The following is a 25,362-nucleotide window of genomic DNA, read 5'->3' on the forward strand; positions in this document are numbered from 1 at the left end:
GAAAAACTGTAAAGTTTTACTTCATTAAAAAAATAAAACACACACCAAAAAAAAAAAAATTAAAAGAAAAAAAAATCTTTGTACTTCTAAGGACATGATCAAGAAAGTAAAAAGACAATCCAAGGAATAGGAAGCAATTATTTGCAAACTCTAGATTTGGTAAGGGTCTATGTAAATAAGTAAATATTTTTAAATGGGCAAAGGACATGAGTAGACATTTCTCCAAAGAAAATATACAAATGACCGATAAGTATATAGATGCTCATCATTAGCTATTATGAAAATGTAAATCAAAACCACAATGAGGGGAGTGGATGTGGCTCGAGCAGTTAAGAACCCACTTTCCACATGGGAGGTCCCAGGTTCTGTTTCTGGTACCTCCTAAAAACACACAAAAACAAGCAACAAGCAAAACAAACAAAAAAACTAACTCAGGGGAACTGATGTGGCTCAGTGGTTGAGCGCCAGTTTCCCACATATGACCTATGACCTCCCAAGTTTATTCCCTGGCCCACTACCTCAAAAAAAAAAAAAAAAAAAAAAAAAACAACAGAAATAAAACCACAATGAGATACCACTTCACACCCACTAGAATGGCTCTAATACAAACAACAACAAAACAAACAAACAAACAAACAAGGGTTGATGAGAGTTTGGAAAAAATGGAGACTCACACTTAGTTGGTAGGAATATAAAATGCTATATGGACTTTAGAAAACAGTTTGGCAGTTCCTGTGGTGGTTTGAAACAGTTATGTACCCAAGAAAAACATGTTCTTAAATTGAATCCATTTGCCATTCCTGTGGATTGTAAACCCATTGTAAGTAGAATCTTTTGATGAGGCTACTTCAGTTAAGGTATGGCCTCCCTCACTGCGAATGGGACTTAATGGAGTAGGGGCGGGTGGAGAGAAGAAGCTGAGAACAAGGAAACCCGCACAAGAAGGACGAGACCAGCAGGCAGAACCATGCGCCTTGTGACATGGCAGAGACGTCAAAGACCAGCAGTAGCCAGTCTCCAGGAAGAAAGCATCGCCTTGATTTGGACATTTTTCTGGCCTCAGCCATAAGCAAATAGATTCCCATTTTTTTTTAACCTGACCAATTTCCCAAAATTGCTTTAAGCAGCCTAGGAAGCTAAAACAGTTCCTCACTAGCTAAGAAATGTGGGCAGCTCCAGAAGTTGGAAAAGGCAGGGAAAGGGATTCTATCCTAGAGTGGCCACAAGGACCAGCACTCTGCCCACACCCTGACTGTTGCTCAGCAAGACCCATGTCAGATTTCTGACCCAAAGGACTGTAAGATGATAAACTGGCATTGTTCTAAGCCACTGAATTTGAGGTAATCTGTTACAGTTACCACAGAAAACTAATACAAGACAATAATACTAAATCTAAATGCTTTTTCTTTCCTCCCCTACTGGCAAGTCTCAACTCCCTCTTTATTGCTCCATGCTCAAAATAAAGATCAAAATTTAAAGCTGACAATTAAGGAAGAGGAAACATACAGATTTTTCCAAGTTCAAGAGAAATTCTCCAGGCTCTCTCAGTCCCCCACAGGCTAAAAATGACCACTTGGCTTTGCAATTAAAATTATAATTCTCCTAAAACAAGTATTTGACAACTGTAACTCTTTCTCAAACAAAATCTTGCAAAGTCCAAAATTTCAAAGAAAATCATATAACATTAATTTGACTCACCCTCAGAGAAACATAACAATTGCCCCATCAAATTAACACAATCCAGGACTTTCTAATTAATAATATCAAGGGCTTTATATAGCAGTTCATTCACCATTACTTTCCATAATGTCTACTTTTCTTTTTACTAAGTATACTTTTATAAGCTTTCAGCATGCCTCCAAATTCTCATATTCCAAGAATTAATGAACCAGTCTAAATTTACCTATGCAAACTGAAAAAGCTGATTACCCCTTCAGCTTTGATTCTTCTTTACTGAAGAATGGTAAGGTTCAATTTACTTTCAAGAATACCCTCAATCTATTTTTCCTTTAGATATCTAATATTTAGGGGTTCCTTGTTACCTGAAGTATTATCTAAGCCTCTGCAGTTACAGGTTGCATGGGGGAAGCAAGAATTATAAACAAACATATTCATCAATGAAATATTCACTTATAAAATGTGTTTTCCCACCCCAACCACCCATTACCCTCTGGTCACACTAGTATCTATGCCATTAGTCTTTTGCTGGCTGTAGACGTGGAGACATCTGACAATACAATCCAAACTCAATGTCAATCCACTGCAAATGAAACTCCATTAGCAAAATATACAGGACTTCACAAAGTTAATGAAAATGTGAAGGAAAATTGCTCAGAATCACATGCACAATCTTAAATAAGGGTTAGATCAGTTAATGAGTCAACAAGACAAAGTCCACAAAGATGACACTGGATTCAAACGTTTTTGATTATCAAAAGATTAAAGACAGTCCTTGAGGATGCTGAAGAAGCCCTCCGACACCTTTCCAAAAATGACCTTATGATTATATTGCAAAAGGAAAAAATTAAAGGATTTGCCTTACATGCTGATTTTAGAAGCCAACTCTGCAGAACATGCAACTCCACTGTAAAAGCCTGGTGCCCAACAAGACACCATTTAAAGACTATCTTCCATTTATTCACAAAGGAGGTAAAATAATAAAAATCTTCTAAACATTAATAAGCCAAAAGCCTAAAAATAAAATTTCACATTCCAAGTTGTGGTAAAATTCACATTCCAAATTCCAGATGTAGGTGCCAATTACTAACTGCATTGGCAAGAGAGAGCTCAAAAGAAGCAGGAAATCTATTCCCAAAATTAAAGAGACCGCTTTCAGAAAGTTAGAACAACACTAGCATCATTTGGCCTTACAAAGAGACAATAAAAGCCAAACTGAGGAACTACTGACCTATCCTCCTCCTGTAGGCAAGCTACAAAGTTTTCACTAACATGCTGAACAAATGACTCACTGTGGTGCTGGATTTCATCCAATCAATAGAACATGCAGGCTTTCAATCAGGATTCCCTACAAAAGGCAACCTTTGTGATAAATGAACCACCAAAGAAGATTCTAATATAACTTACCATTGTGTATTGCATTCAGCAACTCTGAGAAAGCTTTTAAGTAAGGAAAAAAGGACTTCAGGTTAAGATCATTCTCAAACACACAAAAGAAATACATAGCATAGACTGAAATCAGTATAAAATCTCAATAAGTCTATCATGTATCATTTCTTGAATCATTAAAACTGGAAGGTCAGCTTGGTTTTTACAGGATATAAATGTCGTACTATTATATTTCACTTGCCAATACAATACCTACTATATATTTAGATTAAATACTGATGAAAATAATGTATTTAGTAATAAACGTATTTTTAAAATCACTTAAAATACTTTTAGTAACCATATTGTAATGTCTTACTAAAAGAGTTTTAATAGGATGCAATTCTGATTGGTAATTCCACTTAGTTCACACTCAACAACACTCAATCATAAAGAAAACCTTCATTATGTCAGCTAACCCTACCAAACATTCTTATTTCCTAGATTGCAGTGTAACAAAAACTCATCTTAAGTAGAGGCCTAAGCAAAAAAAAGCTACCTAAAATCAATATACAAACCTTGAAAATTTATATAAAATATCAGAACTAGTGGAAAACAAAATATGGAAAATATCAGGGAAAAGAAGCTATAGTTCTACTAATGGAAGCACCCTACCAAAAGGCCAACAATGGTTAAAATTTGCCTACATTTAGGGAGTAATATGGATACTGAACACAAGATAAAACAGTATGTTACCTTCGTAGGAAAAAGAAATCTCTTCAATTAACCAATTGCATTTTGAAAAATTAAAACACGGAGGTTCAGAGATGACATAACATAATACTAGGATAAAGAACTAGCAAAGGAGTCAAAAACCTGGGCTACCAACCCAGTTGGACAACTTACTAGTTGTTGGACAAGCTCCATCATGCCGATACTGCATGGAAATTTCTGTTGGGAGGGAGGAGAAAGGCAATCAGCAAAGAAGTTGCTAGTGACTCAAGGGTAGAAAAAAGAAACAGATTAGGAAAACAGGAAATCATTCACCTAAAGTCTGGCTGAGTAGGTCAAACAGAACAGGGTGAATAGAAATTATAAGCCAGTAACTGGGACATGAGGCATGAAAGACCAATGAAAATGGAATTCTTCAAATCTTAATGGGACATTGTGGGGATATGCACATGTGCTTGCATTGGCAAGGGTGAGGAAAAGACTTAAGGACTAACAAATGACTGCAAAATCTAGGTCTACGAGGAAAGGGTATCCCTAGTAAAAGGGGGTTTAACTAGGCAATGTGACAAGCTAAAGGACTCCAAAGAACATGTGAGATGGAAATGGCTTAGCAAAAAACATCTGAATGCTATATGTGGTCAGTTAGAAATTACATATAAATAAGACAATCATTTAGTATATGTATGAGCAGAAATTCACTATGACTTACATAACAGCATAAAACTCATTAAACTACACTCAGCTTACGTTTTTTTTTGTACCTTCGATTTTTGAGGGAAATAACGAATAAGATATCTACTCTTATTACTCTCTCTTATTTCACCCTAATGAGGAAAACAAGCAGAGGGCGACTTGAGGCAATAAAACACTGCAAACATCAAAAGCTGCTCAGAAAATGGGAGATAAATTTCTCTACAGCCTTCCAAGGGAAGAAATAATTTATAAAACCAGGACCAAGGAAATGACACGAAGGACTAGGGCTGCTTATCCTGGCTAACACGGTGTGGCTAACGCTTTATAAAAAAATTACAAAATAAAAAAATCCCAGCAGCATAGATGGGATTACCCTGGATATTACTTTACCAAAAACATGGCTCCTGAGAACTATGTGCACTCACAGTGTCCCAGGAAACCATCACTCATACATCTGCCCAGACCTATACCTCACAAATCTAGTGTCAACATGGGCCCACGCCGAGTAACCTGAATTGAGAAGAGAGACCAGGCAAGGCAGACAAGCCAGCACTCACTTGCTACTGATATAATTTTGAAAGAATTTAACACTAGATGCTCTTAAACATCAAACATTTAGACTATCATCTAGTAATAATGTAGGTTTTGGTTTAAGTCCTCTCCAGAGGAAGCTAAAAAATTAGACATGGTAGGGAATTCTCCACCTTAATGTCTCATCAGCTCTACCTAACACAAGTGAGATTAAAAGGGAGTGGGGGGCCTACTAAAGAGATTGACAGGGACCATTACAGAAAACAGTGCTGGGAAAAAATCAAAGGACACACATAAAAGCACGAGGATTTTCTCAATGGGATAAAAAAAAAAAAGGAATACCACTATTCTGGCCTTTGATCTAGCACTTCTGCAGAAAGGCAGCCAAAATATAGGGCCAGCAAATCTTCCTATAACCACAGACCAAAATAAATTAGAGTATTTTCCAAGAAAGCAAATTTCATTGCACTCAGCAATGTCCAATGACCTTCAGTTATGACCAAAAATATTTAAATGTATTTAATTTATAACCCAATAATCAAATTTATATAAAGTCATGAACCTGTAAGATAGGGCTGAATCATGTATGCTCAGCAGCTACACCTCCTGCTCTGTTTAAAACACCTTATTAGTAACTCTACTGTTGAGAGTCTACTGAACTAATACTGTGCTTACAAAACCACTGCCTATTCCTAATTAAATATTTTACCAGGCATAGACATCTCAGTTTCAATTCACAGAAAATGAAATGTGATACAAGTAAATGTGATACAAATAGGGATTCATATAGTAAGAACTCCATAATAGTTATGAAGGGCCCAAGTTCAAATTTCCTAACTTTCACATTTCAGAAGCCAGATCTTCTCTTGAAATTATCTTTTCATATTAACAACATGCCTCTGAAACCTTTAAGATTGAAGATTACAACCTAAGGAGTGCCTTTCCAGAATTGTCTTTGGTGGCCCTTAACCACCACTAAAATATCAAGTGCCTGTTTTAAAAAGGTACAGCAGCATTATATTAAAAAGGTTGGGGATAAAATTTTAAGACACAGACAACTATACATTTTAAAAAGGCATGGTGGGCCCCTCATCCCTAAAACAATGTGATGAAAAGAAGTTAAAAATTAAACCATCAAATCCTTATCATTTAAGAAAAAACATGATGCTGTTTCTGTGAATAAAAAAGTTGAGCACAACTTTCACTTTAGTAAATCAGCAATTCTTACATTGTGGGTCAGATAAACTGGGAAGAGGAAGAAGAGCACATCAGCTCTTCCAAAAGGTGCACTAATTCTGAATGTTTCAAAAGCCTAGGTGTGCAGATGTTCAGATGACCAAAATCTCAAAAGAATATACATATATACATCAAAGAACTCAATCAAAAGCTTAATAGAATCTACAAGCCCAAAAGTCAAAATTCCTAGTAGTCATTTAAAACAACGCAATAGTTTTCCATTTTGTTTAAGTCGCTGTAAAATAGTAAACCATTAATCAGGAAGTTTCAATTTATATAAAAATCTTACAATTCAATCCCTGGATCAAAAGGAGTTTGCAGGTTGCTTCTGGGTGTCTATTCTGATTTGATCTAGCGTTCCTAGAATAAATATCTTGCTATATTGTAATCTAGTATAATTTGAACATATCATAAGAGAATTTGTTATTGTTAAAATTGATGCTATTAACAAATAATTTCAAGAGAGAATCATATCTTTAGGACCTGATTCTACTACTTCATTATGCCCAGCTACGGTAAAACAGGAGGAAAATAATAATTGCCCTATTTCACAATGTTGTTCCAAGGACCAAATGAAAGAGTAATTAAGGAGTTCTTTAAAAACTCTTAAGTGCTCTGAAATTTAAAAAAAAAAAAATTATACTATTATATGTTAACTGAGGCAACACTTTGTTTTCAAGTAATGAAATTCTTTAATAATGGTATAATGCTGGAATTAAGTAAATTACTTATTCTAGAAGGATAAGTAATCTATTCGTCTGACTTCTTTAGTCTGGCATTCAACTCCCCATAAACCCATCCTACACTATCTAACCAACATTACCTCCAATTTCCCTCAAATGTACCTTTACCTTCTGTCCTAGTAATATCATCAGCCTTCTTTTTCTGCCTGTTCCCAAGTACAATTCAAAACCCATTTTCTCCATGGTCTTTTCCAACTCAGTAATACTTCTCACCCTAAACCACCCTGCAATGCCACAAGAAAAGTTTTACATTCTAGACCATTTCAGGTTATCATGGCTGTAAGCACTTGGCAGGGGAGGAGAAAATTGCACATGCTATGCCCTCAGGGATCCTAACAGTTATCACTGTTCTCTTAAAAGACGGTAAGTATTTCTAACGTGCGATGCAGTTTGCACAGGGAAGGCACAGCCTTAGTGGAACTAACACTGCCATGGGAGTTGTGGTCTAATACTGTGGACAACAAGTACTTACAAAGGTCACCTTCACCAGTATTAAACTATCAAGCTGTCCTTAAAGCAAATAAATCTTTTAAAGGGGGCATCATGAAAAACAATTCTTGACAATGTAGTATTTAGTCTACATTTTCTCCTTACTACTTAGGTAAAGGTGGGGAGCGGGGGGTGACTGCTTTTACTATTACTAAATGACTTCTCAATTTAAGGTTAGTACAAAGGAGAAATTATTGTACAAAGTTAAATACTGGTTCAGTAGTCTCTCATGGATCCCCTTGCTTATGGCTTACATTACACTAGCGTGATTTTTAGACTCTCATCAACAAACACTCCTGGAATTTTTAATTAGATAGCTCTGGAATGATGGGAACTGTGTAGCTCCACCGATTAGGGCTGTGAGAATTCTCTGTTCCAGTTTCTTCTTCTATAAAGTTAAGTAATAATACGTCATGCTTGTCAAGTGCTTAACACCATGTGGCACATGCTATGTGCAGTTAGCAATATTCTTATAATGGTCAGAAGGGGAGAACGGTGAAATATTTGTGCTATTAGGCAGCTTCTTCTAGTACTGATGGACTTTAGTACTTAGTTAGTCAGTAAGAAAATGTTCTCCTCTAACATAAACTTTTATTAAAATGTATAAAATTTAAACAATATATCATTTTAAATGAATAATCATACTCCATAATTGTAGCTTTAACTTTAACAGGGCATATTCAATCCTCAGAATGATTTTTAAACACATGTCTAAAACAAAATATCCTGGCAAGCCCTAAATCTGCTGTCATTAATTTTTGTGAAATAACAATATTTAGGAGACTCTCCCCCCTCAAAATTACTATGTTTACCTAATAGTGAAGTAAAAGGAATACAAAACTATAATTTTTTGCCACAGATGTGCTACAAACACCACTCTCTAAAAGTAATGATTGTGTAGAGAACACTACTTTTTACAGCTAAAATCTCTTAAATCTAAAACACGTAGGAAAATCCTTCTGGTGTAGTCAGGAATATAAATCAATATTAACTCCATTAATCTGAAGATGTGTGTTTCAAACAACATTCAAATGTGCTTTCTGAAAATCAGGAATTTTCAGATTATGCTTCTAACCGTATATGAAATCTGTGCGGCTCTCTCTCCACAAAGGCAAATTGAAATCGAGGCTTACCTCTCTCAGCAAGGTTTCTGATTGATGGGGCACTAGCTAAAAATAAATAAGAACTCAATTTTTCTAAGTAAATTAGTCTAAATTCACTTTTTGTGACAGGGGTAAAGAGTAACTACAAGGCTTCTTGCCTCCAAGGAAAAATATTATATAAATATACATTTATATTTATACTAATAGCATGCAGTATATTTAAATGTTTTCAATGAACTTATTTCTCACTGCAATTTTTATATTCCCCATAAGCAGTGGTTCTCAATGAGGGGCAATTTTGCCCCACCTGGGGATTTTTTGATAGTCACGATGGGGGAAGGAGGTGCTAATGGGTTGGGGCTAGGGGTTCTGCTAAACTGTCTACAAAGTACAAGACAGCTCCACACAACAATGAAACACCCCGTCCAAAAAGGCAACAGTGCAGAGACTGAGAAACTCTATTCTAGAACTACTCTTAATGCTGCAGATGAAAACAGTCCTTCCACAGTTTCTACCCATTTATGAAAAAGGCTTTGCAAGCAGATCCACCCACAGGAACTGTAAAACAGAAAGAAGTCTGGGGCTGTGCTGGCGACCTGCACAGGTCTTGCTGTGATCAGCCATGCAACAGTGCCATTAACAGTCTTACTTCAGATCACGTTATGAGAGTAAAGGACAAAACAAAGGAAGAGAACCCTTAGCACGCAGCACAGAACAAACTTGAGCTTGATGCATGCTCCTTTCTCTCCTGGAATGCTTTCCCTTCTATTTTCCAAGTGAAAAAGACCAGGTAAATGTCATTAAAAACTAATCTGTTTACTATTAGTCTCTACACAACTATAAAAGTAATCCAAAATTCTAGATGTCTAAACATACATGAACACTCTTTATTCTAATTCCATTTATTATTTCTCCATCCTGATTCCTGCCTACTCTCCCCACCAACTAATAGCTGATAAAATTCATAATCGTTTGTTTATATTAGAGAAAAAATTTCATTACCTATACAAGCAGGAATCTAAAATCATGTGATGGGTGAGGTTTACAATCAGTACTTATTTAAAACTATTTATCTCAAACTTAAGATGCAATTTAGAATAAAATACTGACCTTGAGCTAATATCTACAGTTAGTTTTCTGTCTAAAACATCCAATTTCAAGAATAAAAAAAATTTCAAACTAAAATCTGTAATACAAATTGCAGTCTGCAGAAGCATCCCAAGAGTGTGAATAACAAACTATGCGAGGTCACTGATATTTACATGATGAATTCTTCAGAAAATAAAGACTGAATGAAGTTTAGAGAAAGGGAACTCAAAAATAAACATTAATCAAAAACATAGTACAAAATTCTCAAACCTGTGTAATGTGAATTTTGGGTTGGTTTTTCAAACACTGTATAGGTGAAGCCAAACAAAATGGGAACTGAATTCCAGGTGTTTCCTAGGAATGGGTGACCACCAAACTGCTTAGCCTGCGTTAGTTCAATGGTATCAGGTTAGTGCCAAGCATCTTTTCCAAACACATTTTCTTTGCAAGATTAGAAGACATTTTTATTCTTTTTATCAACTAAGATATTTCAAACTATTTCCATAATAACAGGTTAAAATGTACAATCCTTTACATCTGACAGCAGAGGACAGGTGGTGATAGTGTGAGTGAGGGAGGAAAATAACAGACAAAACTCCCTACCTGAACCAACTGGAGACGAGCCAACACTAAGACTTTGTAAACTTCCATTCCTGAGCAATGTCGGAGACTTCTGAAGACTACAGCTCGTTACACTTCCTGCAGCTGAAGCTACAGATGATGTTGGAGAAGCAGAAGAAACTGAGAGGTGAGAAATATTCTCTTGATTTTTGTTTCCTTTAGGTCTACCAGGCCCATGCTTACTTTGTTTATTTCCTTTCCTTTTCTTTTCCTTTACAGTCTCTTCTTCTATGCCAGAAGTCTGAGCCCGCTTATATCCTGCTGTAGGAAGGCCGGAATTACCCAAATCTCCAGGTGAATTTTCAAAGCTTTTAGGCTGTGAGATCACAGAGGAGGTTGAAGGGAGACCAATTAAGGAACTAAAACTATTTACCGCCCCCTCCTGGCTCCCAGGCTCTCCTTTATGAACATCTTTGGTTGAAGAGGACTGCTGGGGGTGTGTATAACTGTCACTGCGCAGATCTGTGTCTGTAAAGCTCAAGAAATCCTGGGGTGACTGGACTGAACTTCCAGAAGATGATTTTACACTGCCTGGAGTTCCTGAAAAACTGCCTGTAGTAAAAAAATAAAATAAAATAAATATGGGGTAGGAAAAGAAAAAAATTGGATGCAAAAGTTCCCATGAGCTGTAGACATGATATAATCATCAACAAAGAAAGGGTGAAAATAAGCACTAAGTACATGAACTGTAGGACAGGACTATGTCACAAAGCTACATTTGCAAAATATTATTACTAAAGTCAAGTTTATCCAGAAAATAATCTTAAACACTTGTTATAGTTAGTATTTAATACATAGTTGATCTTAAATTGCCAGCTATTCTTGTATAATTACTATGGTGTAAGCTGTGCTTTATTTAACCGACCTTTTTCCATAGCACTGTTCCTCAGTTCTCCCCCCAAACATCTTGTGAGTGCTTGAGGAAGAACTGAAGAACAGCAGTCTCCTTTTGACAGTCTTGCAAAGAGATATGACAAGAGTATGATTTGAGTCGGTGTGGTTGGGGAACTCTTTTTCAAATACTGAACACAGGATCATATAAATGTTTCCAACACACAGTAAGAACCAAAAGCTGTTTTTTTGAGTAAGAGTTTGGAGTTTTAACTTCAAAGACATTGGTGACTGTTACTTTACCTTTGAATCTACCCACCAAAACATGGATTTGGTACAAGAATATGGTCAGAGTGAACCTAACCTGCACCTTAAGTTCTCCTAGTCCACTTCTCCTGGTGCTGCATAAACAAGGACATTAGCCACTAACATTTTACTATTGCTTTTATGAAAGTAAAATCATGGGAGAGGAAGCCTTCAGGAACCTCAAGGTTCTTAATTTCCCAGTAGAAAATTAATATGGCTGGGATAAAACAATAATTTGGTCCACTATCCCATTTTGCCTTACCCTCTTCGTACTTTCCAAATGAAGTAACAAGTATTAACACTCACATATCTGTTTCACAAAATGAAACTATTATTATATTTTAACTAATTTGTTTAGAAATAAAAGCTCAAAATAATGTGTTTTACTGGAGTGGAAGGTTAAATTTTAAGCTAAGTCTTAAATTTTGGCATAAAGCATGTTTGCAAACAGTTACACATAAAGCCGCCTAAATATTTACGAAGCTTGTCTTTTTTCTTTGCACGCAATTTTTAAAATCTAGAGTCTTCGGGTTTTGATTTGTAAGTTTTAAGCTCCTCTGAAAAGGCAATAATAGTTCTAAAACTTATGTATAAATAAAGTAATAAATGTTTCAATTATGATTATTTTATTCGTAAATTAATAAAATTAATGTGGGCATTTTAGGCTGTGTCTATATAGAAAAACATAATATTAACAAGCCATTTACATTTTATAATTTACATAACATCAATCATTTAATGATAACTCCAGCTTGTCACTTAATTAGCAGCTAAAAGGACGTTCTTTATCATCCATTTTCATCTGTCACCATCTGTCTTCTACACTTTTTTGTTTTTACAGCTGGTGCTAAGAGCTGATTACAGTATATCAAATACTTTAAAATATTTATTATGTATTATACTTTAAATGTATATTGCTTATAACTGATATATTTCCTGCTATGAAAAAAATAAAACCAAAAATCTTAAACTCCCTACCATTAGTTTCAACACTTACTATATAGATTCACGACATGAAAACATAACACATTCTCTACCATGTCTTAATGGAGATGAGAAGATTCTTTAATATTATGAAGTTCAAGAAAATGAGAAAGTAAACAAATTTAAAAATGAGAAATTTCTTTTTTAAATGGACTAGTACTTTCTCCATAGATTAAAAACTCAAAATTGCATTTTAATTGTGGAAAAGAGAGTCTTAATTATGGAGGAAGAGTTGTGCTTAAAAATGCAAATGAAATTAATTAAAAAGTAATTGAGATTTTACTATTTATTTTCCAAAATGGTATAATAAAAAAATGTAAACTTTATTTATTTTCTATTTGTATAATTTCTTGTAATATAAGGCAAAAATATCTAGGACCTGAAATGCTTCAAGCCAAAAATAACTGCTTGTATAAAATATGCATGTACTTTTTAATGGAAGATCAGCAAACTAAAAAATCTCTCTGCATAGTCAAATTATAATCTGCTAGGTTTTAAGTTCAATTTTTGTAACAGAAGTTTCAACATGGCTAAAGGACAAATTTTCCCCTATTTACTCCTAAGGGTCAAAGGGTAAAAAATAACAATAGGCGTTTATTGTATACCACTTATAAATTTTCCTCCAACAGGTTTTGCTTTCATATTTCTGAAAATATTCATGTTCGTGTTAAAACACTACATAAAGTGGAAATGGATAGAATTGAAGGTAAAATATTATATTGAGTAGCAGCTGGTTTATAAATGGGATTGTGGCTGAAAACGTAGTCTAGGGATGTAAATGTCAAGTGAAAGAAAGTTAGAAAATGATCTGGGGATTGAATAACACAGTGAACCCAGAAGAGGATGAGAACTGTGGTTAATAGCATAAATGCAAGAGCGTCCTTCTGTGAACTAGAATGGATACACATCACTATTGCAGGGTAGTGGAAGTGTGGACAAGCATGGGAAAAATACAATTAATGTAACCTATGGACTAGAGTTAACAGTAATTCTGTAATGTTCTTGCATCAATCCCAAAGACGTACTGTGTTAATAATAGGGGGTATGGAAAAAATATGCCAAATGTATGCTATGGAATATAGTTGGTGGTAGTAGTCTGATGATGTTATCTCACGATCTCTAACAAATGTCGCACAACAGTGTGGTGTTTTGGTGAAGGGGTGTTGTATGGGATTTCTCCACATGTGCATTTCTGTAATAAAAACATATTTTTAACAAATACTACCCAAAGTAAAAAAGCTAAAACATAGGACTAACACATTCAAAGATTTACCTAAATTATTCTGTTCTTCGTAAAACAAGGCTGCCATATAAAACATAGCATGTCCAAATTATGATTGCAGTTTAAAAAAAAAACAAATTTTTCAGTGTAAGTATGTCCCAAATTATTTAAAAATATTATGTTGCTCATCTGAAATTCAAATTTAACTGGACATCCTATATTTTATCTGCTATTATCTGGCAACCTTCTATAAAAGATACACGTGCTTAGCAAAATTCTACTTTAAGCTGGGAGTTTTATTTTAGGTGCATTATTAATCAACAACTGTTACTTACTAAAACCTACTGAGATCCCTTAGGAATTACCCAGCATTGCTTAACAACTTAAAATGCAAACCATAACTGTTTTAATGTTTAATTAGGAGATGTAAATAAAAACAAAAACAAAACTATTCTCTGAAGAAATCTTACCACAACAACTAATCATAGGGAAACGGACTTTGGCCCAGTGGTTAGGGCGTCCGTCTACCATATGGGAGGTCCGCGGTTCAAACCCCGGGCCTCCTTGACCCGTGTGGAGCTGGCCATGCGCAGTGCTGATGCGCGCAAGGAGTGCCGTGCCACGCAAGGGTGACCCCCGCGTAGGGGAGCCCCACGCGCAAGGAGTGCGCCCGTGAGGAAAGCCGCCCAGCGTGAAAAGAAAGTGCAGCCTGCCCAGGAATGGCACCGCCCACACTTCCCGTGCCGCTGACGACAACAGAAGCGGACAAAGAAACAAGACGCAGCAAATAGACACCAAGAACAGACAACCAGGGGAGGGGGGGAAATTAAATAAATAAATAAATCTTTAAAAAAAAAAAAAAAAAAAAAAAAAAAAAAAAAAACAACTAATCATATAATAATTTCCAATAATCTGTTACTTAGAACTAAAAGATGAATTCTTTCACAAAGCTCAATTTACTGGTCATCAGAGGAGCAAGTTCAGATATGACATCATAATGAATACCTTGCTGAAATGGACTGGCTGCTGACACAGTTGTTCCTGGGTTTCTGCCACCACCAGGCTTTCTTCCCCTCTGACCTGAGCTGTGAGCTGAAGATTTCTTCCCTTTGCCCTCCGGCCCTCTAGCTTCTGAAACATCTTTTCCACTGGAGGTATGTGCAGAGACTTCTTGGAAATTTGCATTTGTAAATCGTGCTGCAGTATCTTCCAAGCGCTTCAATGATCCTGACATAGAGTTGCTGCTAGTGCTTGTGTAAGTCTAACATTTTGATTCAGAAAAGGAAGTAAAAGGAAAAAGAACTAATTACGTTTTGACAAAAGGAAAATAAATGGCACTTTGATAAAAACATAAAAATTACTGTTTGTTTTTAACAGCTTTATTGAGGTATATTTTACATACCATAAAATTCGTGCATATTAAGTATACAATACAATGGTTCTTAGAAAGTTTACAGAGTTGTGCAACCCTCATCACTGCAAAAAAAGAACCCCTGTGCCTGCCCACTGCATTCATTCTCTAACATATAGGGTTTTTCAAAAATTGTGGTAACATGTATATAACATACAATTTGCCATTTTAATCATTATTATGAGTACATTTCAAGTTAGGTTAATTGCATTCACAATGTTGTGGCATCATCACAACCATCCATTACCAAGATTTTTCTTGTCATTGCCTAATGAGGTATAACAGAAACTATATCCATTAAGAAATAACTCCCCATTTCTCCCTCCCTCCACCCCCAGTCCCTGGGAACCTGTAATCTACTTTCTGTCTCTATGAATTTTTATTCTAGATATTTCCTATAACTGAAATCATACCATATTTTTCCTTATGTGCCTTGCATAATGTTTTCATTTCAATATGTTTTCAAGTTTCACCTATATTTTAACATGTATCAGAACTTTCTTTTTTATGGCCCAATAATTTTCCATTATTGGTATATACCACATTTTTAAAAATCTGTTCATCTGTTGATGGTCATAAGTTGTTCCTACCTTTTGGCTAGTATTAAGAATTTTGCTATTAAGATTGGTATACAGGGAAACGGACTTTGGCCCAGTGGTTAGGGCGTCCGTCTACCACATGGGAGGTCCGCGGTTCAAACCCCGGGCCTCCTTGACCCATGTGGAGCTGGCCCATGCGCAGTGCTGATGCGCGCAAGGAGTGCCCTGCCACTCAGGGGTGACCCCCGCGTAGGGGAGCCCCACGCGCAAGGAGTGCACCCATAAGGAGAGCCGCCCAGCGCGAAGGAGGGAGCAGCCTGCTGAGGAATGGCGCCGCCCACACTTCCCGTGCCGCTGACGACAACAGAAGCGGACAAAGAAACAAGACGCAACAAAACAAAAAAAAAGACACAGAAAACAGACAACCGGGGGAGGGGAGGGAAATTAAATAAATAAATAATAAATCTTTTTAAAAAAAAAAAAAAAAAGATTGGTATACAAGTGTCAGTTTGAGTCCATGTTTTCAATCCCTTTGGGTTTATACCTATGAGTGTAATTGCTTGGCCAAATGATAATAATAGAATTTTGTATGTGTTTCTAAAAGTACAGTGATTGAAACCCCTGAGTCAGATCACCTGGGACAAAGAGTCAGAATCTCTAAGAGCAGTGTGCAGATCTGGCATTTAACACATGAACCAAGTGATTACAAAATACAACAGCGTTTGAGAACAGCTGCTATCAAACTGATTTGCTGGTATTTTTAGAACATCAGTGTCTAAATCTGTAGGCTCCAAATGAAAGTTTGCAAGATGATCCGTTGGGACGTGGGAAGAAAATTTTTAAAAATAAAATAAAGAGCTTCTATTTACAATTCATTTTCACCTCCAAAATTAAAACAATAAATCTCCCTAATTGGGAAGCGGCTGTGGCTCAATCAGTTGGGCTCCCAACTACCACATGGGCCCTGGGTTTGCGTCCCAGGGCCTCCTCGTGAAGGCAAGCTGGCCCGTGCGCCGCGGAGAGCTGGCACAGCAAGATGACCCAACAAAGGGAAACGAGCAGATACAAAAAAAATTTTAAATGCACAGCGAATGGACACAGAGAAGAGACAGCAAAGAAAGGAACAAGCTGCGGGGGTGTGTGTGTGTGTGTGTGTGTGTGTGTGTAAATAAAATAAATAAATCATTTAAACATAAAATAAAATAAATCTCCCTAATAGTTAGCACTGGATTGACCCTGGGGACACTCCTTTGATAAGCAGTGATATGTATTTCTTGAGGAAGATGTTGGAATTCTACTATTGCATATTTTCAGAGTGTTTAAATGTATACTGCAGTTTAAGTGTGTCCAGGTGACTGACTGTAAGGACACTATTTGATGAGGCCCATGCGCAGTGCTGATGTGCACAGGGAGTGCCCTGACACGCAGAGGTGTCCCCTGCGTAGGGGAGCCCCACATGCAAGGAGTGCGCCCCATAAGGAAAGCCGCCCAGCGCGAAGAAAGTGCAGCCTGCCCAGGAATGGTGCCACACACACAGAGAGCTGACACAGCAAGATGATGCAACAGAAAGAAACACAGATTCCCGTGCCGCTGACAACAACAGAAGCGGACAAAGACGACGCAGCAAAAAGACACAGAGAACAGACATCCAGGGTGGGTGGGGGGAGGGGAGAGAAATAAATAAATCTTTAAATAAATAAAAAAAAAAAGAGCACAGGTAGCTTTAAAACATTCCTGCAGGAAAAAATATTATTAATACAAACCCAAGTACACAAAAACAGTCAAAACATTGACCACGGCAGGCTAAGCAGATAGGACGATTCCTCACCTCACCATAACCCAACTTATTTATTTACGTAGTACCTTTCTAAAAATTGAGATAAATTCACCCTTTTAAAGTATACAATTCAACAGTTTATAGTATATTCACAAAGGTGTCCAACCATCACTACTATGCAACTTCAGAACATTTTCATCACCCCAAAAAGCTTCTAGTCCTCCATTCCCTACCCCAGCACCAAGCCACCAGCAATCTGCTTTCTGTCTCGATGAATCTGCCTCTCATGAATGAATCAAATAATATGTGGGTTTCCATGATTGGCTCTTTCACTCAGCACCATGTTTTCAAATTTCATCTCTGTTATAGCATATATCAGCACTATAATACCCTTTATTGCTAAACAACAAGGATGATTTGAATCGTAAATTTCAGTCTACAATCCTCAGCGACCCTTACCCTGAGTATAGGGTGTCCTTTAATGTATTAACTAATTTTGTGGAAAATGTTGTGTATGTGTGGTTGTTTTTTTTTTTCATTTTCATCACATTTAAAAATTTTAAATGTTGTTGTTTTATGAAGCACAGTAGTATACATTCGATTACATAAATAAACTAGTTTACAGAGAAGAGGATACTGGAAATTTTTTTCATGTTTATGTGATCAAAACCCTGTTTTTGTGATCAAAATATTAAGACAACTGGTTTATACTACTTAGAATATGCAGCAGTCTAATAGTATTTTGTCTCTAACATTGTTTTAGCAATTGCTGTTATATTTAGAATTTTTTTTACATTAATTCATGTTTTTCTTCCCCATACACCAAGCAACCAGCTTTTTATATTTTGTAGGTATTAAATAAATAAACATTAACAAATATTTACTATTCATCCTAAGAACCAGAAATGATTATAGGGAAAGTAATTTCAATGACTTAATTTTTTCAGTTTTGCTAAACCATAGCCTATTTCTTGTTATTGTGTAGGCTATAAGTTTCCACACCAATAATTACCTTTGCCAAGACAACACATGGAGGTATTCCACTACCATTGCAAAGATAAATAACCAATGAACATAAATTTTTAAAAGAACTAGAAAGGAAAAAGGAGAATGGAAGAGAGAAAACAAATCATGTATGAACAGATAGGCAAAAGATCAGGGAAGGAGCACCTCACCAGAATGGGTGTTGGTTTCATCAAAAATCAACAAGCGGCTCATTTTTCAGTTTCATTTTAACAATGGTTTCACCTCATTGGCAGCCATTACCTTTGGTTGCCCTCTTCAGCGTTCCATTTTTCTCAATTAGAAAAGATGTGGGTTTACAGAACAATGATGCATAAAAAACAGGATTCACATATACCATACTACTATTAACACCATGCACTGGTGTAGAACATTTGTTAAAACTGCTGATGGAACATTTTTATAATTGTACTGTTAACAATAACTATAGTCCATGGTTAACTTACGGTTCACTGTTTGTGTTGTGTTCATGGATTTTTATTTAATTTTTATTCTAGTACCATATATACAACCTAACATTTCTCTTTTTAACCACATTCATATATTCTATATTATATACTAATTATATTACATATATGCTATTAATTATGTTCACAGTGATGTATGTACCATCAAGACCATCCATTACCAAAACATTTCGCTTGTTGCAAATTGAAACTCTGTACATTTTAGGACTTAAGAGCCTATTCTGGGAAATGGATGTGGCTCAAGCAATTGGGCTCCTGTCTACCATATACAAGGGCCAGGGTTCCCAGGGCCTCCTGGTGAAGGCAGCTGGCCCATATGGCAAGCTGGTCCATGCAGAGTGTTGGCCTGTGCAGAGTACTGTCCCGTGCAGGAGTACCGTCCCGTGCAGGAGTGCTGTCCCGTGCAGGAGTGCTGCCCTGTGCAGGAGTGCTGTCCCGTGCAGGAGTGTTGGCCTACGTGGAGAGTTGGCGCAGCAAGATGACACAACAAAAAGAGACACAGAGGAGAGATAATAAGAGACACAGCAGACCAGGGAGCTGAGGAGGCACAAGAGAATGATCACCTCTCTCCCACTCTGGAAGTCCCAGGATCAGTTCCCAGAGTCACCTAATGAGAAGACAAGCAGACACAGAAGAACACACAGTGAATGGACAGAGAGAGCAGACAATGGAGGGAGGGGGAGAAATAAATAAATAAAATCTTTTTTAAAAAAGAGCCTATTCCCTTCAGGTGCCTCCAGGAGAAGACAAGCAGGACAGCAAGCTGGCACAATGGGCTGGGGTGGCAAGCTGACAAAACAAGATGATACAACAAGAAGATACAAAGAAGAAAGACAATGAGAAACACAACAAAGTAGGGAGCGGGCGTGACTCAAGCAACTGAGCACATCTCTCCCACATGGGAGGTCCCAAGTTTGGTTCCTGATGCCTCCTAAAGAGAAGACAAGTGGACACAGAGAGCACACAATAAATGGACACAGGGCAGACAGCATGCACAAATAAGTAGGGGGGAGCAATAAATAAATAAATCCTTAAAAAAGAAAAGGGCCTATTCCCTAAACTCACCATGTCCCATAGTAACCTGACTTATGAGTTTGCTTTTCTATTATTTCACAACCATGAAATCAAAACAGAATTTGTCCTATTGTATCTGGCTTATTTAATTCAACATGATATCTTCAACGTTCATCTATGTTGTTGCATGCACCAGGACTCCATTCCTTTTTACAGCTAAATAATACTCCTGGAACATATATATACCACCACATTTTGTCATCTGTCAGTTGATGGACACTTGGGTTGCTTCCATTTTTTGGTAACTATGAACAATGTTACTATGAACACTGGTGTGCAAACATCTGTTCGAGTCCCTGTTTTCAATTCTTCCAGGTATATACATAGATATGGGATTGCCAGGTCATGTGGTAATTCTATACTTTCTGAGGTACTGACAAACTATCTTCCACAGTGGCTGCACCATTTTCCTTCCAAATAGCAACAATGAATAAGGTTCCTATTTTTCCACATCTTCTCTCCAACAGTTACAATTTTGTATTTTGCTTTTTTTTTTTACTAGTAGCCCTTCTAATGGGTGTAAAATGGTATCTCATTGTGGTTTTGATTTGCATTTCCCTGTTGAGCATCTATCTTTTGATGTACTTTTTGGGTATTTGTATATCTTCTTTGGAGAGATGTCTGTGGATGTCTTTGGCACAGTTTTTAATTGGGTTGTTTGTCTTTTTTGTTGTTACGTTGAAGGATTCCTTTATATATTATGGGTATAAACCTTTTATCAGATGTGTGGTTTCCAAGTATTTTCTCCTATTGTACAAGTTGTCATTTTGCTTTCTTGAAAAAGTCCTTTGATGATCAAAAGTTTTTCATTTTGATGAGGTCCCATTTATCTATCTATTCTTTTGCTGCTTGTGCTTTGGGTGTAAATCTAAGAAAACACTGTCTAACACAAGGTCCTGAAGATGCTACCCAACTTTTTTCCCTAGGAATTTGAAGGATCTGTCTCTATTATATATTTGAGTCTCTGGCCCATTTTGAGTTAATTTTTGCATTTTGTATAAGGTTGGGGTCCACCTTCACTCTTTTACAAAAGGAGACCCAATTTTCCTGGCAACATTTGTTGAAGAGATTAATCTTTACCAAATGAGTGGTCTTTGCCACCCTGTCAAAAATCAGTTGGCCATAAATGTGAAGGTTTGGTTTCTGAGCTCTCAATTTGATTCCACTGGTCTATATGTTTGTCCTTGTGCCATACCATGCTGTTAAGATTACTGTGACTTTGTAATAAATTTTAGCATCTGAAAATGTGACTCCTACAGCTTTGGTTTTCTTTTTAAGGGTGCCTTTGATTTTGGGGAGCCCCTTCCCCTTCTATATAAATTTGATGACTGACTTTTACATTTCTTCAAAGGTTGTTGAAATTTTGACTGGGAATGTACAGAATCTGTTTCTCACTTTTTATAGGACTGACACCTTAACAATATTTTTAGTATTCCAGTCCATGAACACAGAATGTCCTTCCATTTATTTAGGCCTTCTTAACTTTCTTTTAGCAATGTTTTATCATATTCTGTGTACTTTCTATCCTCAGTTCAATTTATTCCTAGATGATTATTTTAGTTGCTATTGTAAATGGAATATTTTTCTTGATTTCTTCTTCTGATTGTTTACTGCCTGTATACAGAAACACTACTGGTTTTGGGGTGTTGATCTGATACCATGCCACTGTGTGAATTCTTTTATTAGCTCTAGGAGCTTTGTTGTGAATTTTTCAGGATTTTCTGATTTCAGGATAATGATATCTGCAAACAGGGGAAAGCTGTACTTTTTCCTTTCTAATTTCGATGCTTTTTTCTTTTTCTTACCTAACCACTCTGGCTAGAACTTTCAATGCAATTTTGAATGACAGTAGTAATATGGGTACCTTTGTCTTATTCTTGATCTTAGAGGGAAAGCTGTCAGTCTTTTACCATTAAGTATGATGTTAGCTGTGGGTTTTTCCATGGACACTCTATCATTTTGAGGAAGTACTCTTCTATTCCTACTTTCATAGGTAGTTTTATGAAGAAAGGGTACTGGATTTTGTAACATGACTTTTATGCGCGAACTGAGATGATTAGGTGGGATTTTCCCTTCATTCTGTTACTGTAGTGAATTACATTAATTGATTTTCAACCACCCTTAATCACCTGGGATAAATTCCACTAGTTCATGGTGTATAATTATTTTAATTTGCTGTTGGACTTGGTTTGTGTGTATTTTGTTGAGGACTTTTACACCTGTAATTTTCTTTTCGTGTAGTATCTTTATCTGGCTGTGGTATGCGTATGATGTTGGCCTCGTAGACTGAATTAGGACATGTTCCCGCCTCTTCTATTTTTTGGAAGAGTATGAGCAAGATTGGGGTTATGTCTTCTGAGAATGTTTGGTAAAATTCCTCTATAAAGCCATCTGACCCTGAGCTTTTCTTTGTTGGAAGGTTTTGATTACAGATTCAATCTTTTTATTATTGTTTTTTTGAGATCTTCTAGTTCTTCTTGAGTCAATATAAACAACCAGATGAATTTGTAAATTTCATCTGGTTATCTAATATGTTGCCACATAATTGTTCACAGTTTCCTCTTACGGTCCTTTATTTCAGGGTAGGGTCAATAGTAATACCTCCATTTCATTTCTTTTTCTTTTTTATTTATTTCTCTCCCCACCCCCACTTGTCCACTCTCTGTGTCCACCTGCTGTGCATTCCCATGAACGCTTCCATCCTTATCAGCCGCATCAGGAATCTGTGTCTCCTTTTGTAGCATCATCTTGCTGCATCAACTCTCCCTGTGTGTGGCACCACTCCTGGGCAGGCTGCACCTTATTTCACACTGGCGGCTCCCCTTACAGGGCGCACTCCCTGCGCATGGGCTCCCCTACGCGGGGGACACCCCTGCGTGGCAGGGCACTCCTTGCGCGCATCAGCACTGCGCATGGGCCAGCTCCACACGGGTCAAGGAGGCCCAGGGTTTGAACCACGGACCTCCCATGTAGTAGGCAGACCCCATCCATTGGGCCAAGTCATCTTCCCCATTTCATTTCTGATTTCAGCTCTTTTTATCATCTTTTTTTCTTACTCACTCTAGCTAAAGATTTGTAAGTTTTGTTGATCTTTTCAAAGAAACAACTTTTGGTTTTGTTGATTCCATTAGTTTTTTATTTTCAGTTTCATTTATCTCTACTCTAAACTTTATTTCCTTCATTCTCCTCGCATTCTAGTTCTTCCAGTTTTGAGGTTAGGTCTCTGATTTGAAATCTTTCTTCTTATTTAATGTAAGCATTTAGAGTTATAAATTTCCCTCTCAGCACTGCATTTGCTGCATATCTTTGATATGCTGTATTTTCATTTCCATTCACCTGAATATATTTCCTGTTTTTCTTTGTGATTTCCTCTTTAACCCACTGAAAGAAAACCAGAGAAAAATCTAAGGAATATATAAGATAGTGATTTCGGTGGTGGATGAAGATTGTGGATAATAGTATAAATATAAGAATGCTCTCACAAAGTGCTAAGAATATGGTGATACATGGAAAATTTACAATGAATATAATTTATGGATGGTAGCTAACAGTAATGGTGTAATATTTTTGCAGTAATGGCAAAAATATATTATTTCAATACTAAGGGTCAATACTAAGGGGGCTATAAGGAAGTAATGGGATTTTTCCTTTTAGAGTAATGAAAACATTCTAAAATTGATTGAGGTGATGACAGCACAACTCTGTGATGAAAATGAGAGCCAATTAGTATACACATGGAATGGACTGTACAAGGCTTGGGACAGTTTAGCACAGGAAACCTAGTGGTGGATGATGGACTGTGGTTGACAGAAAAATATGAGAATATTTTCTCCTGAACAATAACAAATACTACTATACATATACTATACATATACTATACATATAACATACTACTATATGGGATTAGTAATTGGATGGGTTGGAGAAAAAGCACATCTAATATAAGATATGGGCTATAGTTAGAAGTAATATTTCGATGATGCTCTTGCATAGTTTGTGACAAATATTTCACAACAAAACAAGGTACTGGTGATGCGGAGATGTATGGGAGCCCTGCATGATGATATGGATGTTTATTTTGTAAATTCACAGATTTTACTATATATTGTTTATGTACATTCATGTATGAATGGTATCCTTCAATAAAATTTTCTTTTAAAAAAAGTACATTGTTTAACTTCCATATATCTGTGAATTTTCCATTTTTCCCTGTTATTGATTTCTAGCTTCATTCCATTGTAGTCTGAGATTATGCTGCATGATTTCAAAAATTTTTTAATGTATTGAGACTTTTTTTTTTTACCTACAACATGGTCTATACTGGGGAATGATCCATGTGCAATTGAGAAGAATATGTATTCTGCTGTTGTTGGCTGAAGCATTCTAGATATGTATAGGGTTTAAAGCATCATTCAAGTCTTGTATTTCCTTATTAACAGTCTAGATGGTCTATCCATTATTTAAAGTGATAAATTAAAGTTCCTACTATTAAGATAGAGCTGTCTATTTCTCCCTTTAAATTTGCCAGTATTTGCTTCCTATATTTTGGAGATCTGCCACTGGGTGCATATACACTATAACTGTTACGTCTTCTTGTTAAACTGACACCTTTACTGTCTATAATGACCATCTCTGTTCCTTGCAACTGTTTTTGACTTAAAGTCTATTTCATCTGATATTAGTATAGATACCCCAGCTCTCTATCAGTTACTACTTGCATGGTATATTATTTTTCCATCCTTTCTCTTTCAACTTACTTATGTCTTCAAATTTAAGGTGAGTCTCTTACAGACAGCATATAGTTGGGTATGCTGTTTTATCTATCTTGTCAATCTCTGCCTTTTGAATGGAGAAGTTTAATCCATTTATATTTTTTGTCTTTATTTTTTTTAATGTTACATTAAAAAATATGAGGTCCCCATATACCCCCCCTCACTACACTCCTCCCCCCATAACAACAACCTCCTCCATCATCATGAGACATTCAATGCATGTGGTGAACACATCTCTGAGCACCGCTGCGCCTCATGGTCAATGGTCCACACCATAGCCCACACTCTCCCACAGTCCACCCAGTGGGCCATGAGAGGACATACAATGTCCGGTAACTGTCCGTGCAGCACGACCCAGGACAACCCCAACCCCCCAAAATGCCCCCACATCACATCTCTTCCTCCCACTCCCTAACCCCAGCAGCCACCATGGCCACTTTCTCCACACCAATGCCACATTTTCTTCGATTACTAATCACAATAGTTCATGAATAGAATATCAGTAAGTCCACTCTAATCCATATTCTATTCTTCCATCCTGTGGACCTTGGAATGGTTGTGTCCACTCCACATCTATATCAAGAGGGGGCTTAGATTCCACTTGGATGCTGGATGCAATTCTCCTGCTTTCAGCTGTAGGCACTCTTGGCTCCCTGGTGTGGTGGTTGACCTTC

The 25,362-nt window shown here is 36.8% G+C and overlaps 1 protein-coding gene across 12 annotated transcripts in view; it reads right to left on the minus strand.

Annotated features, from left to right (window-relative positions):
- MLLT10 (MLLT10 histone lysine methyltransferase DOT1L cofactor) overlaps window positions 1-25,362 on the minus strand; it is a 215,788-nt gene that overhangs the window by 53,026 nt on the left and 137,400 nt on the right. For 7 of the 12 annotated variants that reach the window (XM_058297874.2, XM_058297865.2, XM_058297873.2 and 4 more), the window contains 4 exons: window positions 14,631-14,886; window positions 10,265-10,834; window positions 3,952-3,996; window positions 3,085-3,117 (listed from right to left, as the gene is read on the minus strand). In XM_058297874.2, the coding sequence (XP_058153857.1) occupies window positions 3,085-3,117; window positions 3,952-3,996; window positions 10,265-10,834; window positions 14,631-14,886 (904 nt within the window). The remainder of the gene's footprint in view (window positions 1-3,084; window positions 3,118-3,951; window positions 3,997-10,264; window positions 10,835-14,630; window positions 14,887-25,362) is intronic. The other 5 variants (XM_058297876.2, XM_071215499.1, XM_058297875.2 and 2 more) reach the window with 3 other exon arrangements.

Source organism: Dasypus novemcinctus, chromosome 5 (assembly GCF_030445035.2).
Source record: "Dasypus novemcinctus isolate mDasNov1 chromosome 5, mDasNov1.1.hap2, whole genome shotgun sequence".
Classification (NCBI taxonomy): Eukaryota; Metazoa; Chordata; class Mammalia; order Cingulata; family Dasypodidae; genus Dasypus; species Dasypus novemcinctus.